Consider the following 17,169-nt stretch of genomic DNA (forward strand, 5'->3'; position numbering starts at 1 on the left):
GGCCACAGACAGGATAGTAGAGTTACTTCTATATATTTTATAAGACTCCAAATGAGCCAACAGACTAAAAATGAAGTTACTAGATGTGAGTATCTGTGACTTACATTATAGAAAAAAGAAATGGTAATTCTTCGCATTGTCAAAAAAACACAAGATATGCAAACACGTTGAACGAATTTCAAATGTCCACATTTAAAGCTAGAAATGACCCCCAAACACCACCCTTTTATTAAAGATATTAAAATTTGTTTTCAAGTTTGTCACATTGTTCTAATTAGTTGTCAAATATTTACACCAAATGAAGCAACCATTAAATAGCAATGTGAAAAAGTGCATGTGGTTTAATGAGACATTTGTCAGGATTCTGTGGGAGAACCACCTACAGCAAGGAACTGAACTCTACCCAAACATGTTTCTTATGCACAGCAAAAATACATACCACCCACCTGATTACCAGCGCAGCTTAACCACATCAAAATAAAGAAAAACAACACCACATCCGTGACGTTGTCTTCAAAATAAAGGCTTTAAATGGGTAATTCTCGCCAATAAAATAGTGCATGAAAAAACTATATTTATGATCTAAAAGAGTAAATAAATAAGTTTACTCATTTGGCAGATAATCTGCTGCTGTTGTGACGTAAAGGATTGAAACGTACAGTTTGGCTGCCTTGTCACAGCAACTCTTAGCTGCCATGTGGCAAAAGCAAACGATTGTCCCCCAAGATTAAAGCTGTCGCCTTCTGGAACTAAATGGTAAGTTCATTTCTTTGAATAAAACATCTATTAGTATGTCCATAGCAAAATTTATTTTGGGATATCTGCTTCATTTGTAACAGCAGCTGCCAAACCTGCAAGACAAAAGTAATTTTGAGTGACGGCAAAGTGCGTTTTATTTTGAAAGGCTTCGGGAAAAGTGGCATTTTCAATCCGACTGACTTGACGGCGTTGAAGGAGCCAAATGCGCGTGAAAGTTGCCCGCGCCTCCCACCTCCATGAGGCTGATTTGGCTCCAGATATAAACACAGAGTTTCTATCTACGAGCTACGCTTCTCCCCGCTCTCACCTTCCTCACAACCCAGCAGTTCGCTCCAAGAGGCCGAAAAGGAGAGAAGTACGCAGGAGGGGACGGTCTTTTCCACATTCAACAGGATGGAGGTAGAAACTATATATATGACTCCGAGCGCAGTCGTTATGCAGCCCGTGCTCTGAAGCCAGATGTTTTTAACATTTAATCTGGTTGTGTGTAGAGACTGTGTGGTTGAAATTAAGGCATTGCATCATAGGAGAGTTTATTTGTGCTCAGTATTATTACTGGGATATTTGTGGGGGAACTGGGACTTGTTTGCGCAATGTTTTAACAAATGTTTGACCAATGGTTCATTATGAGCGTGTCCTATGTCTTTACTAAGATGATCATATAGTGTGGTTTGTGATCAGCACGTGATAGCAGCGTGATGTGCTTTTAAACTCAGACTCACTTTTTGGATTTTTCTTTTGTGTGTGTGTGTGTGTGTGTGTGTGTGTGTGTGTGTGTGTGTGTGTGTGTTTTGAAGCATAGAGACTAAAGACACACCAATTTTAACCTATTTGGCTCTGTGTGTTTGAGCCTCCGGCTGATATGCTTCAATAACAGGTTTGTGGTCACAATTTAACAACACAACAGCAGTGTAGAGGAAGGAAACGGAACTCTTAGAACATCTTTCACCAGATGCTGTTTTGCCGCGATGGCAAATTTACAGTTCAAACTGCTATTTTATTAATTTTAAGTCTTCTGTAAGGACTTTTGGGGGTTCCTGCCACTTCTCAGAACCCAAACTTTCCTTTACTCACTTGTGCTGAAGCTAAAAGAAAGAACACGAGCTCTTCTTTATGGTATAGGAAGTCTGTTCAGTCTTCCCCTGCACTGTGTGCTCACAGGTTCCCGGCCTCCTCCCTGCAAAACAAGCTGTTCCCTCAGACATCATTATTAAGTTTTTTTTTTTAATCTCATGTGGAAAATAGCAGAAATACCCCTTTTCTCCAACCACAGAAGAAGACAGAGAACAAAACCGATCTCACATTCTTTAGAATTGCTTTCGACTTGTTCACCTTGCGAGTTTATTCGACTTTTTGTGTAGCAAATAGGGACCACCTTCAAATCTTGAAAGATAAGAGCGTTTAACAAACAAGTATTTATGATTTGAAATACTTCCAGTGAAATGAAACTGTTAAAATAAAAAAGAATCAAAAACTGAACTTTCATCCTGAAGCAAAGCTTTGATGTGCATTTGATGCATTTTCTGTACCCTCTAAAAAAACCCAGTGTGACTTGATTTGGGAGCCTGTGAACAGCATATAGACCCGGATATTCTGCTATTACCTGTCAGCAGTTTCATGGATCTATTGATGACTGAGCTCATTTGGTCTTTCCGCAATTACCACAATTAGTGAAGTGAAATTTGTCATCCAAGTGTCTTTAGCTTAGTTTTGGATGTCACATGCTAATGGTGGCCAATGTGTGGTTCTAGCATAGTCAAAGAATGGGTCACGGTCACAAATGTTGATTTACGTCACCGCCTTCAAGCCAGCCTAAGGAGAAGATTAACACATGGAAGTTCTTAAACTTTGTGTTTCCCTTCTAGGAACTCCAACTGTGTGTATGTGCACAAACACCTGAAAATTAGTACTGTATATGCATGTGTGGTGGTTTTCCTCTCATGGAAAAACATCCCCACAGCTGGAGGACTGAGTATTTGAGATCGCATTGCCAACCATATGGCATCCACATTTATTATGTAATCCTAAGTAAAGAGACCAATAACACAGAAACTCAGTCTGTACCAGCCAGACATTTGCTAATGAGTTAGTTTTTCCACTTTTGCATTACAACAACATGTCTTTTTAAATGGTGCTCGCAGCACTGCAGTCACTGGTACATGTAGTCCATTGTCAAAGGTTGTATACTACAACTACAGACGAAAAGCGTAAAAAAAAAAAAGAAAATAAACATGTATATTCCCGATCACCATTAAACTTGGTGACTTTTTTACTTTCACATGCACCTGTGGCTTTATTTAAATTCAGTTTTATTTAACTCGAAATCACAACAACAGTCGCCTCAAGGTGGTTAATGCTGCAAGGTAAAAATGGTACAACGATGCAGAACAAACCCCAACAATTAGACGACTGCCTAAGAGCAAGCACTTGGTGACTGGGAGAAGGAAAAACTCCTTTTTAACAGGAAGAAACTTCTGGCATTATTATCTAAGCTCATGCTAATTTGCAAACAAAGGTAACAAAGGTTGTTACTCCAAGAATGTGTTGGAAAAATACTTCAGTTGTTACACCCCGGCCTAGGCAACCGGCGTGCAACGTATGAAAATAAAAAAAAAAAAACACACGAGAAAAAAACTAAAGCTCTCCACCAAAATCCCAAAACGAAGGTGTCTCAAACGAAAATATTAACAAACCCATTCACAGCTATTTACAACAAAACACCAAACTATTTACAACACGGGGGAGATCGCGACCATGACCAACTGACACACAGGGCTTAAATACATAGAAGGAGCAATCAGGGAATGGACCACAGGAGGGAAACACAGCTGGGGCAAATTAGACCTGACGAGACAAGGAAACGTAAACTGAACACACTAAGATAACAACAGACCTTCAAAGTAAAACGGGAAACACATGACAGTCACGCAAAAACAAAACCCTGACAACACCGAAACGTAACAAGTGGATAGGTAGGAATAAAACTGGGACATGTATTGCTGACACTTCAGCTCAAAAATGGTTGGCAAAAAATAAATGTACTCATGCCTGTGGTAATATACCCTCGGTTTTTATCTGAAAACGGTTTATCTCAAAGATATCACCGTGAAACTTTCCGAGTTAATTACTTTCTCATTTAAAAATGCAAATGAGGTACTATCTCACTAAACATACGCTACACTCATTTGCATAAATGTTAGACAATGTGTGGTAAAATAAACCCATATATGTGTGATTTGGACAGGTGTTTTTTTTTAATTCCTGTTGATGGGCCTTGCCTGGTTTTCCTAACCAGTGCTAATGTGCCATGTTTCAGTACACCAAATGAATGGTCCACTCTGTAGCAAACATAAAACGGACACCTAACTGACCGTGAAACTCAGTGGAATGCAAAACACTAAGATCAAGGAAAGTGGAAGACACTGTGGCCTATCCTCTGAGTCACGGAGTCGTTATGGCTATATCTCCGTTTAAAGCACACACAGTGGGGTGTCTGTTCAATGTTTTGTGACTTTTACAGTTAATAAAATTCACTTATGTTTCCAAAACAGTTTTGAGCATTGTTGGGATGAGTTGGGTGACATTTGGACAAACAGCCAGCATTTTGTAGTTAACTTATGCTTTCTATAGGCTAATTACTTATTTTACTTATTTTAACTTTATTTTTGTTATACAAAAGCTTTGACTTCCAAAAGGATGTAATCGCAAAATAATTTCATGCAGAATCTTATTGCTCTTTGCAGTTTTTCTTGATTATTTCACAATGCATGCAGTTTCCCTGGGGATAACAGTAACAGGGTGAAAATAAACACTTTTTTGGGGAGGCCTAACTTAACTGTTGTTGACATGAGAGTTGGACTACGCTCATTACAAAAAAGTAACTTGCACTCCTTAAAAATGCTTAGATTCTCTGATAATGTTTGCAGTGCATGTTCCCAGATGAAGATGCAGATGCACTGTATGAATGAGTGCAATGATTATTGTCTGGAGAGGTAGACGAAGATTATTGTCTGCAGACAATAATCATCCTCCTTAGTATGACAATAATCATACTAGGAGTCGGTGGCGGTTCATTCAGCAAGAAGTGAGCTGCAACAATAAAAGATGAGATGATCTAAAAAATGGAGTTGGACGGGAAAAAATCAGAACGGGGTAAATTTATAATATTTCTCACGCCTGAGGGATGCACACAATGTGTTTGGTTGACAAATGGGCTTGATTCTGCAGCTGGCTGAAGCAGTTTAATTGTTCCCATCAGATGTGAAATTGCCCAAGTTTAATTCAAAGTAAGGCATTTTATGTCTCCTTGTGTTGCATATGTCTACTCTCTGCTTTGCTGCTTGAAGTTACTTCTCCACGTCGACCCTCATTATAGCACCTCGAGTCATAGGAGGCTATTTGCACCTTTACGACCGATCAAATGATTCATTAAGCCCCATAATCCTCTAAATGCTTTTGCTGCGTTTTACTGCAACACTTTTGTTGATCTTTTCCTAAACAATGTTGTTATTTGCAGCCCACACGGACCAAAAGGTTCTGCTATCAGGACGAGACTTCGTCAGAGCTAACAGTTCAAAGCAATGCGTGAAGCAGAGAGATACTGTGTGTGGGGTGGGAACTACAGAAGAGATAACGCAGAGGACACTGATATGTAGAAGCAAAACACGCATGTTGTTTGCCCTTAAAAATTACACCATGAACGCATGCATGTACACCATGAAGAAATCATTGTAATTTGAATGCTGGCAACACAACTTCTGGCCCAGCTTTGTTATTGCAGGCAAGTTCTTGAGATCTTCATCTTGACAGAGCTGACAGGGTACAAGTTATTGCAGTCAAAGCCATTTAAGTTTGTAAAGGCCGGGGAGGCTGCTTGTGCTGTCTTAGACATCTGCAGCTTCTCAAACATGCTGACTTTTCAGCGCAAAGTCTGAAAAATGTGAGGTACGTGCAGAAGGATTTTGAGAACAGTGAGCCAAACAGAGGAAGTGGAAACTACAAAAACACTTTCATCATGAGTTTATACATTTCTTACAAATCTCCCTGCAGAACAGTTAACCCCTGCTGCCTGCACCTCTTCAACCACCCTCTTCTAAATGTGGCATTTAGCCATGCTCTTGATTTCCTTTTTTGGCAGAAAGTAGTGCAAATGCAATAAATGCTGCAAGATGCACATAGTTTGCAATTGCCCTTTTTCCCACATCAACTTTTGCATTTTTCTTAAAAAGGAAAATCTTGCAACCTCTTTAAGATGTTGAATATTTATGATTTCATCATTGTTGCTTTATTATTGAATGTACTGTGTGAAAGGTATTGAGATTTTTAGGTTGTTGTAGCTTGGAAGACACGTGCATCCTGTGGGTTTGGGCATGTACAGTCATGTGAAAAAAGAGTTTTCATAGCACTTCATGCAGTCTTGTAAAAATCTATGTAGGCCCAACAATTCAATATCTTTTTTCTGCTGTGGCAAAAATTCAAAGAAATTGTTTTCTGTATAACTTTATCAGTCTCTCGCATCGCTGTGGAGGAATTTCGGCCCACTTTTCTTTACAATGTTCTTTGAGTTTTGTGGGCATTCGTTTATGCACAGCTCTTAACATCACACCAGCGTGTTTCTGTCAGGCTGATGTTTGGCCATTTCATTACAGATTTTCTGGGAAGTTTGAAATGATCGTCCTGTTGAATGACCCAGATTCGGTCAACCTTTAGCTGTGTGACATATAGCCTCACATGTGACTCAAGAATACTGCGGTGTACATAGGAGCTGCTGTACGAGTCAATGACAGCAAGATGTTATCTGGCTGCAAAACAAGACCAAATCATCAAAAGTCTTGTGGTTTGTTCAGTTCAACTTAGCAAACCTAAACTGTGCCACCATGTTCTTTTTAGAGACTTTCTACTGCCAGTAAAATTATGATTCAGTTTAAACGTTGTAGCAGGCTGATGTTGGGCTAACCTGTCCACATATACTGTTGGGAAACCTAATCAAATTTTTATAAATTCACTAAATAAGATTTGAAACTATCCTTAGTTAGTGTAGAACACAGGTGACATGTAGATACTACTCGGGTCTCTGTGGTTGTGGTAGTAGGGTAAAGTCAAACTGTAAGGTTTTCAGTTGAAACACAAATGACATCCTGCTGTACAGGGTGGTTGTGTGTTGCACAATCTCCGGTCTGAAAGCCTTAAGTTTGCTTGAAATGATCTAGAAACGCATGTAGTTCAACTCTCATTAGCAGAATATAGTGGTGCCAGGAATGGAGTTAAGAAAATGTTGGGAAGAGGAAGTGGTAGAGTAGTGGAAAAGTGGGAGGATAGATTGAATTCCCAACAGAAAGAAATCATGGGGAAAAAATAATGTTTTATTCACAAGCATCATATATAATGTCACTGTGTCTACATCCAGTTTCATACTTATGTGCCACTTCAAATCCCTTTACTCCATCACTACACTATTCAGGCTATTGCCAAAATATGATCGCTATGCCTGAACAGATCCCAGATCCTCTGGCACACTGCAGGTACCATGTAATTAAAGTGACTTCACTGAATGATGTCATCCCGTGACTGTCTGTGTTCTTTAGTCCACAATGTCAACCATCTGATTCACTATGCTGATGGCTTGTCATTGTGCTGTTTGGATCAGAGTGAATGAGAATACCAGAGCCCTGTGAGACTCACTAAAGTTTTCCTGAATAAGTTCAAAGATTTGGGAGCTGTAATCTCTACTATGAGCTGTTCACATATTCTGGTAGCTTTTGTTTCTCAGATTCTTGTTAAACAGTGCATTCCCACATTAACAATTTCTTAATCAAATCGCAGTTAAAGTCACTTGGGATATTGATATTGTTGGTGCATTTATCACATTTGAGAAAAATGTGTTCTGGCCTTCTGGGTATTCTTGAGAAAAATAACTTTATCTGCAGCTTTCTGTTCTCAGGTCATTTGGATTTGTTTTCCTTTTCTCTGGATGCTTATTTAATATTTGTCTCCTCAGTCGACAGTGTTAGGCTGTGTCTGCAGTACCTCCCATTTCCCCGGAGGCTGCAGCAACAAGTAAATGAGTTTGTCCATTTACCTCATCCCTCTTTCAGGATTCAGGACCTTTTATAACACTAGCACACGTAAGTGAAAACACACAACGGTGGTGCCAGTAATGGGCAGTGGAAAACTGACATATTCAGATGAGGTCTGGTCCAAAAACACATCATGTTTTCCTGGAAATGCAGCTAGCAAGAAAGTGCCTGCCTGTTCTCTCGCCACTTAACAAGTGTAGGCAGAAGGGAGCTGCTAACTGTGGTGGTTTTCCCCCTGGCAGAACACGCTGACTTGTGAAAAGTCTGCAGACTCAAACTGAAGCCATTAGGCTTGGTGAACCTATGGAACAAAGTCTTGCTGAACAGCTGTGTGCTGTATTTATCTTCACTTTCACCGATCCACACCCTGAGGCTCGCCAGTTAGACATTATTAGGATTGAGAGTTAAAAGATCCTGCGCCAGACAGCACCTTTATCAGCTCCTTTATGTACATGGCTTCTTGCTCTCAGACAATTGCACAAGCAGATATGTTTAAGATTTACGCAGAATAACATCATGTGCTTCTTCTCTCCTGCCTCTGGAAATGGGAATCACAGGAACGGACAATAACTGGTTTTGTGTGATCTGTGGTCTCTCTGTTCTCCTTCTGCTAGTCATACAGTAAACCTCGTGTCTCCATCCACAGCCTAAAAATTAAGGCACTGGTTAGCAATAACCTTTGTGTCTCTAAGCACAGCCCACAGAGAAAATGTGGAATTCGTAGATAATTTTCTCAGCAATTTCAAAATATCTTTTTAGAGTAGTATATTGATTTTAAAGAAATTGTAGCACCTTAATTTCCCAGTTAGTTATTTAAAGACGGTGTTAAACCTCATAGGTAACCATAGAAACGTCTTCTTGATGGCAAACGGGAGTCTCCAGTTTTGGTCCCACTGTTAGTACAATTTTACTTTTTTCTAATTTTATCACTTTATCTATTGATTACTCTAGTAGATACTATCCACATTTTTCCTAAATCTCTTCAGATGCATTCGTGTTTGACCCCAACCCTGTGACCACCCAGCAGAAGTGATATTTGACTGTTTGCCGTGCTCTTTGTATATCAGGGTGCCCCAACATCACACACTCAGATAAATGAGGATTTAAAGTATTTGATGTGACTGCATCAAATATTTCCGTTCTCACGGGCAGTGTTAACTTGGCAGCAAATTTTGATTTAGTTATAATCATAATTTAGTATCTAAATTCCTTTTTTTTTTTTTTTTTTTTTACTCTAGTTTTAGTTGACTAAATATCGTAACGTTATTGTAGACTGGCTAAAACGAAGTGTTACAAAAGTTACAAAGCGTCTTATTTTCCTTAAATCAAAAGTGTAATGTGTCTACTCTTATTATCATCCCATGTGTTGACATTTTATCACGTATTCATGAGAAACTGGGAGCATGGGAGCTTGCCTCCTCCCGCTCCGTTTGTCGGCGGCAGATCAAATTCATGTCTAACCTTACGGCACAAGGAGAGTACTTCTGGGTCACTTCCAAACTCGTCCCGCCTTTCTACACAAATTGATGAACTCTGATTGGATTTTGTCTGACCAGAACATTTTCATCTTGTTTTTATACGTCTACGGAAGTGTGAATACATTTTATCATAGTTTTTGTCCTTGTGCATTAGTTTTTATTTAGTTATCGTCAGGGGGAAAAAAGCTTGTTGACAAAAACTATGACTAAAAGAATTAATCAACGAAATTAACACTGCTCATCCATTAAGTAATGTCCCAGCAAACATGACTAAAATGGTGACGTTACATCTCAGGTCAAAACTGGTCACCATATGACCACAAAGACTCAGTTTTATTGATATAGCGCACATTATATTATAAGGTAAATATCCTACAATAATAGAATTCAATGAATGGATTTTGTTTCCAAGTATTATACAGGTTCACTCTGACAAAACCAGACAAATTGAACCTTTTTTTTTTTTTTTTTAAACAAACTAAATCTTAGTGAATCCTCTTACATGGTGTTCTCCGGAAGTATTACAGCAGCCATGATGTTTATCTAAAATCTATTTAAATTGTTACATGGTAAATATGTTACACTGTCATAGATATCCTCTCCTTACAAAGCTGTGGTGTGAGCAGTACATTGTCCACTCAGCGGCTATAGTTCCTGATGTTGTCATTGTCCACTCGATCGATGACTTTTTTTTTTCCCCCCCCCCCCCCTACTTGATACTGGGGGGGGAGAAAAAAACGAAACCTTCTTTGGATAGAAAGCCAAACAAAGACATCTAGACAACGTTTGAGAAGTATATTTCATCAGTGGCTTTCCTTCACACCTTTCAATTTCATATTGTTTTACAAACTCGACTAGATGTCAAAAAGACTGCAAAGCTGGTGGTTGTTCAGTGTGGCGATATTTGCTGGGGTGGGGGCTATAGTGCATATGTCTGCTTATATTATTGCGGTCAGTCATTTACTTAAAGACGATACACTTTACCTCTGATCCATTAAACGCCAGTCTTACTGAAAGCATCAAAATGCAGCTATTGAATGGTAAGAACACTTTTAATTTGTGCAAAAGCGAACCTAAATGAGCTATTTCCAGGAAGCTTTCTTGGATTTAAGCTGGGCCTGGTTTTGTGTGTGTCTCACATGGGGCGATCGTGGCTCAAGAGTTGGCAGTTTGTCTTGTAATTGGAGGTTGCCGGTTTGAGCCCCGGCTCCGACAGTCTCGGTCATTGTGTCCTTGGGCAAGAACTTCACCGTTGCCTACTGGTGGTGGTCAGAGGGCCCGGTGGCGCCAGTGTCGGCAGCCTCGCCTCTGTCAGTGCCCCCAGGGTGGCTGTGGCTACAATGTAGCTTGCCATCACCAGTGTGTGGATGACTGGATGTGTAAAGCGCTTTGGGGTCCTTAGGGACTAGTAAAGCGCTATACAAATACAGGCCATTTACCATTTTAGAAGGCATTTCCTTTTTTAGATATGTTCAATTGCCCTGTATGCTAGATTATGATATGTTTCAGATGTGGTCTAGCATGTCCAGGGACACACTCTCTTAGGAGCCGGGGGGTTACAGAGTAGAGCTGTGATCCAGGAAGCCTGCACAGCTCTGGTGCTTTTTCCCAGGCCTAGAGCCCCAGAAATAGTTTGCCCTGCTCTCTCCCGCAGTGAAACATAGTTTCCCACTCTTCCACTGAGCTTGGGGTCCCACCAAAGTTAAGCATGTGTAGTAGTGATAACCCACCAGAAGCCTTTTTGTCATCTTGGTGATACAGTTGATGAAGCTATATGTGTTCATGAGCTGAGAGGAAACTGGCGTTGTTAAGATGCACTTCATTTTTCATAAGAGTGCTGACTTTGTATCTGTAAAATGTTGTGAAACTCAAAGCTGATGAGAAACCTAATAAAACCACTGTTTTTACGTCCACATGTACGTAAAACGTATGTCGCATGGTCTTGGGTGTTACCTCAAAATATGCAAGACTCTAGTTTTAAAGTAACTGCTGATGTGTTGATAATACATGTCTTGGATATTTTTACATTATGCATGAACAGAATTACATTTATCATCTTATATAAATGCGTATTAAGTGTCATTAAATTCGGGAGTTTTTATGGAGCGTGACATTTATTTTCGTTCCACATGAAGAAGCTCATTAAAGATAAGGGCTTACATAAAAGAAGGATGAAAGAATAATAATGCACCTCCAATTAGTTCTTATGAAGCTGTGCAGATGTTAAATAACTAACACTCCTAGACCCTCTTGACATTTACATATATCAATTTTACTTTTACTTGCTTCTCCATATTTTAATAATTTGTAGTATTTTTCCTGCACATAAGCAGTTTCAATTTTCCAACTGCAATCATGACTTTCTTCACCTAAAACATCAGAGCATAGATATACAAAACAAAGAGTTCCACTTCCTGTCCCCTGCACGTGTTTTGACTTTGTTCTCAAGGAGGCATTTGTTTTTGAAGGACAGGAAATAGTTAAACAATTAGAGGTTACAAAATAATGGCATGACGAGTGGGTGGTCACTTGTAATTATTATTTATCGTGAATGACAAAAGAGATTTCAGGAAAAGGGCTGGCTCTGGATTAGAATGCAGAGAAATGTTACGAGAGGCACTGCGAGGCTCGCTGGTGCCATTACGTATTTGGGTGGAGGGAGCAAGGTGGTGAGGTCATGCTGAGAACAAGGGGGGGGGGGGAAGGAAAATAAGGCGTGTGATTAAAATGTGGAATGTGTCTATCTATGAAGCCTGGGAGATCCATGTTTTCATGGGCCACAGTTCAAAATGTGCAAGGCGGGTGAACTGCGAGTGCACACCCAGGAAATGTGACTGGAATCGCAGATGTGAGGAGAGGCACGAGCTTTTTAGTGGTCAATAAAAGTATGATGGTAATGAGATGTAATATGAAAGCCACAAAAAGACAAGGAGGGGTCCCACAAGCAGTGAATATAATGCAAACCATTAAAAGGCTGCATCATGCACTGGAATTTGCACAGTCCTGGCATAACTTCGACTGCCAACTTATGCAAACAAATAGCTCAGCTAATGCACGGTTCCAATACTTGGTATAACATGCACCTAGACCCTGGGAAAAAAACTAGTACTGATGTTGTTTTTCTCAATTTAGATTTAGGTCTGACACAGTCAGCAAACTTATTACTTAAGCCACAGTAGAGTGGAGTTACTGGCCATCAAAGCAAAGTGCGGAGGAGGGATGTTTAGCAATCAGCTTGGGAATAGTGGGAGAGACTGAAAGTAAAGCAGCCAAGAAGTGATAACAGTTTGAAGCAGAGGACAGGTCCCTCCTGTCACAGGCTGCAGCGTGATGTGGAACAGCTGCAGAGACCGAGCGAAAGAGGAGGGGGGCTCACTTCCTGTGCTTTCTAGATGAGATCCTCTAAGGACCTGACTAAACCGGCACGCTGATGGAGTCTTGTTAAGAAGAAGGAAGCGAAAAACTTCTTTTTTTTTTTTTTTTTTTTTTTTTTTTAAATCTTAGAACATGATTTGTGTTCTGCTGCCTTCTGCACATGCCATGTTTATTAAAATGGATCATGTTTTAGCTCTGTTTGTTCAGCAAGTTACACCCGTTTGTTACAACATTCAGCTTAGACAAGTAGGGGGGCGGGGGGGGGGGGGTGTTAATTAAAAGTGCCTTTCAGTTCCACAGTTTGGTTTCCATGACAGTCTTGATGCACTATTATGTTTAAGGTTTTGATTTTTTCACGTTATAGTATATACACACTATATAGAAATATATTGCTTAATATTATCATATTATTCACTGTTCTTGTGTCACGATTGTGGAATTGTCATTAACTTTTGAAGTCTGTGTGTGAAATACTGAAACAAATTTTTTTTTTTCTTCAGTATATTTAAGTTTTCATACAGATATTTTTCACTTTTTCTCCTTTTTTCTTTCTTTCAGAAGAATTCTCCATCCAAGCCGTCGGTGGCTGAGCTGGCCGGAAAGTTCAAAGGTCATATTCTTCCAATACCCAACTCAAATGGCGAGGTAATGCATTTTATTTGTCCTGTATAACAAAACAAAAGTCTATAAACATGTATGTCCGTGCAGAACATTATTCAAATATATGTGCTTTCTTAAAGGAAGCAGTTAGTGAATCATTGCTCGTTCTCTTCCCTTAAATTTGTAGCCTCGAAGACGACCTCCGTGTTCCCTGAAGTTGCGAAATCAAACGGATGATAACGACGAGTTAGATGTGAGTCACCGCGTTCGTTCATTGACCCGCGTGTTACGTTTGGCTTCTTGAAAGTCCCCAGAAGACAGACTTGGATTTGTTTACTGTGCATGTTCATTGCAGCCTCACAGTTTCAACATAGTGGGTAGTGTAATGTTGATAAATGTGGTATTTTATTATTTGTGTTTTTAGTTTTCTTCTTCTGCCTCAATCATTGGGAAAGGCCTGTTGTTTTTCCTCCCAGTAAAATGACAACATGCCAAACAAACTACGCAAATCTATCATTGAGTTATGGGCCAATAAAAAGCACAACAGAAATGTTACATAAGCATAAAAACAATAAAAATGTGTATTTTGTTAGTAGCAAAACTGAAATACGTTTAAATATATAAAACAATTCTTAGCATTTGGTAGGACATATGCCTTAATGGGCTACTTTATAAGAAAAAGCGCCTTAAAGCACAATCAACCAATGCTCTTAGTAAATATTAACTTTTGATAAATATTAGCTTTTAGCAAATATTAGTTGTGAATCCACTGTATGTTTGTCTTTCATTAACTGTGTTCTCTGGCAGAAATCTGCTGTTCCACCAAATCCCATTAAAGTCAAGCTGAAGAACTCTGCCGTCATTGAGAAACTGCAGGTTGGTGCAACACATGGTTCATTGGTGAAGGAGGGGGGGGAAAAGCTGCTAAGCTCACTAATGATGGGTTATTGCAGTGAGTATTCAGGAGTCTGTTTTTTAAAGCATTACTGCCACCCGCTGTTCTGTTTTCACTGGTGCCTGAGCCGCTCGCATGCAGGGAGGTAAAAGGGGAGAGGCTTGTGCCTTATGCAGCAATCTGCACAGATTAATGAGCTAATTGGATCACGGACTACAGAGGTTCTGGCGAGGCTTTAACTTGCTACTTGAGTTCCTTTGGTTTGCAATTTCACACGGTGGGCAGCCATGGGACAAAAGGGCTGCCGATTCTCCCTCTTTCTTTTCTCTCCGGTGCAGGTAGGACATCAGTTGGCGGGGTTAATTTGTCGGCTATTTGTAGCACTTTGATTTTTCAAGGACAGACTTATAGCAGTGACATTTTAAAACCGGAATGTTGTAGCTGTACGCAGAGCGATATCAAGTAGGTAGGCCTGTAAAGTAATGAGTTAAATTCAGTTTTCAAAGAACGATGCTCACGTTGTGACTGGAAATATTATTTACACATGTTCAAAGAAATGCTAGAGTTTAGTTTCTGCTTCACCTAATCTCCTTATAAAGCAAGTTCTGTGTTTCAGTAAACTGTTATTCTGGTATGTTTATAAGTTATTGAAGTTTAAAATTCATGGAAGAATTTTAGTATCTTGGCTTCAGGATCTTCCCTCCTGCCCTTCAGGCCAACCTCGCTCTGTCACCCACTGCTCTGCTGCCTTCACCAAAGACTCCAGAGGTGAAACTGCCACAGGCACCGCTGTCCCCCACCATGCCCTGCAGCCGCCTGAGCCCTCTGACTCCCACCCTGCAACCCTCGCATCAATCCAGTGAAGAGGAGGAACCCATCAGCTTCGACAGCCCTCCTGAAGGGACCCCATTGCCAAGCATCAACAAGGTGCTGTGTGCTTCCTCCTTATAGTATAGTTAGGCTACTTTTCTCTTATTACTTTGAACTTTCAGAAGGCCAAAATGCACCTTACATGACACCTTTAACTTTCTTTTATGTTTCGTGATGAATTTTGTGTGACTTTCGTCACAAAATGACCAACATGAGTTGCTGTCACATTGAAGCCCCGTGTTTCTCACGCTAATTGCCGAATAAGCTGTGATACCACAGCCAGGTACATTTCCCCCCCGTCCCTACTGACGTGCTTCTCAGTGGGGGTTCTGCAACGTCTGTTTAAACAGGCCAGCCTTGGATAAGCTCAAGCAAGATGCTCCTGTAGTTCATGTGTGCTCCTGCTGGGTGGATTGAGGATGTAATCCCCTTAGCCTAGTTAGAGTCCCTGGGTGTCATTTGTTTGGTGCTGTCACGCATATGCTGATTAAACCTAAACAGTTACTTGCATCATTTAAAGCTGAAAACCTGCACACTCTTACAGATGTAAAATTAATCCTTTTGCTTATTTTTTCCACACAGACCCGCGCACGACTGTCATTTAAAAGGCGACTGCCCACAAGACAGCACAGGAGATCAGCTGGAGAGGAGGCGGAAGGCTTCGGGAGTGGACTGTCCCCATGTGAACTGTGCAGCCCAAAAGAAAATGGGGTCAAGAACCAGGTTTTGGACAGCCCATCAGAGGAAGCTGAATGTAGTCTTAAAGAAGCTGAAAACAAGGAAGGGGACTGTGAAACTGCAAACGCTGAAATGACAAAAAGCGACCACGACAACAGGGAAGACATGGAGCATGAAGCAGAACAAGACCGAAGCTCTGATGCTTCGAAGGAGGAACAGCAGGCTTCAGAGCCTGCCGAGCAGAAAGAAGGTGACATTAGGGCAGAAGAAAGGCAGGGAGAGACACCTCAGGAGGCAGACGAAGGAGGGAAGTGAGAGGGTGTGAATGTTTACATGAAAAATACCAAATATATGAATAAGTTATTCAGTGCTTTTCTGAGAAACTGTTAGAGAAATACTCCTCCTTAAGAGTTATTTTATTCAGGTTTTATCTCTTTATATCAGCTCTTAAGTCCCTCTGTCGCCTACTACTGGCTGATAAGTTAAAAAACAAAACAAAACACTGGAGAGTCATGAGAAGCAGCTGTTTGTGCACATGGAAATGAGTATGGCAGTTGATGCTGTATTCCCTAAGCACAGGAAACATCCATCATGTCGTACCAAGTCTGTAAGACTCCTGTTTTATAATTTTCTTTTTTAATGCAAATGTTTCTTTGTCGAAATGTCAAGAGTGCACTTCCATATCAGGAGTACCTGACACATCCACAGAAGTGTTTAAAGCTACCACGTTGTGGGTTGGTAAGAGGCAAAAATGTATTAGATAGTTCATATATATGTAAGCAGATATATAAATGCTTTGACGTCATACCAAAGTACTTTAAGCAAAGTATGTAATTTTAACTTAGTTGTTTTGTTATTAATGTATGTTGATCTATGCTGGTCTTTTTATTTTGTATACTTCAAAATATAGAAATCACAGTGCTACTGTGAAATCATGCACAGAAATGTTAAGAAAATAAACTGCTTCTTTCTTACATAACAAATACCTTTATGTTTTGTTTTTTTGTTTTCCTTTTGTTGGATCGTCATGTATCAGTGAATACCACATCCAAAGAAAACTGTTTTCCAAGGAATACAGGAGGGTCTTGAGTTGTTTTTAGCCAAAAAGTCAGTTTATATTAAGACACTGTCATTAATAAAGGGAAACTGTACTATTGACCAAATGCAGAATTGCCCCTATATAGCGCTCTTACAATTTCTATTTAGAATTCATGTCAGTAATGTTAATGTGTGTAAACTGTTGACTAATAGTGTCATTGCACCAATTAACATGAGACAAACTGCTTCTTGGCGATTAGCATTAGTCCGTGAAGTTAATGTAATTTTCTGCATTGGCTTTCTCTGTTTTCAGCTTGAACAAAGCTCAGAATAAATGGAAAACAAAAGCCAGAGGATACTCCTTTAAGCATTAACAAATACCAAGAATGTCATCTGACAT

The 17,169-nt window shown here is 40.0% G+C and overlaps 1 protein-coding gene across 2 annotated transcripts; it reads left to right on the plus strand.

The window, feature by feature from the left end:
- The first annotated feature begins 980 nt into the window (after positions 1-980).
- On the plus strand, positions 981-16,716 carry zgc:153184 (uncharacterized protein LOC751652 homolog). 2 transcript variants are annotated; one of them, XM_042219679.1, is made up of 6 exons: positions 981-1,158; positions 13,250-13,333; positions 13,476-13,541; positions 14,096-14,164; positions 14,898-15,110; positions 15,636-16,716. In XM_042219679.1, exons 1-6 carry the CDS (start codon positions 1,153-1,155, stop codon positions 16,044-16,046), a joined length of 849 nt encoding a protein of 282 aa, XP_042075613.1. In that variant the 5' UTR covers positions 981-1,152; the 3' UTR covers positions 16,047-16,716. The 2 variants fall into 2 exon arrangements, with proteins under 2 accessions (XP_042075613.1, XP_042075612.1); XM_042219678.1 differs by having other exon boundaries at positions 982-1,158; positions 13,247-13,333.
- Positions 16,717-17,169: the final 453 nt, after the last annotated feature.

Source organism: Haplochromis burtoni, unplaced genomic scaffold (assembly GCF_018398535.1).
Source record: "Haplochromis burtoni strain Fernald_Lab_line unplaced genomic scaffold, NCSU_Asbu1 Contig_36, whole genome shotgun sequence".
NCBI lineage: Eukaryota > Metazoa > Chordata > Actinopteri > Cichliformes > Cichlidae > Haplochromis > Haplochromis burtoni.

Bases quoted from the DNA above. Each gene is read 5' to 3' on its own strand.
- zgc:153184 (XM_042219678.1), top strand. The intron at 13,334-13,475 runs GTAATGCATTTT...TTAAATTTGTAG, and splicing joins TACCCAACTCAAATGGCGAG to CCTCGAAGACGACCTCCGTG. The intron at 13,542-14,095 runs GTGAGTCACCGC...GTTCTCTGGCAG, and splicing joins ATGATAACGACGAGTTAGAT to AAATCTGCTGTTCCACCAAA.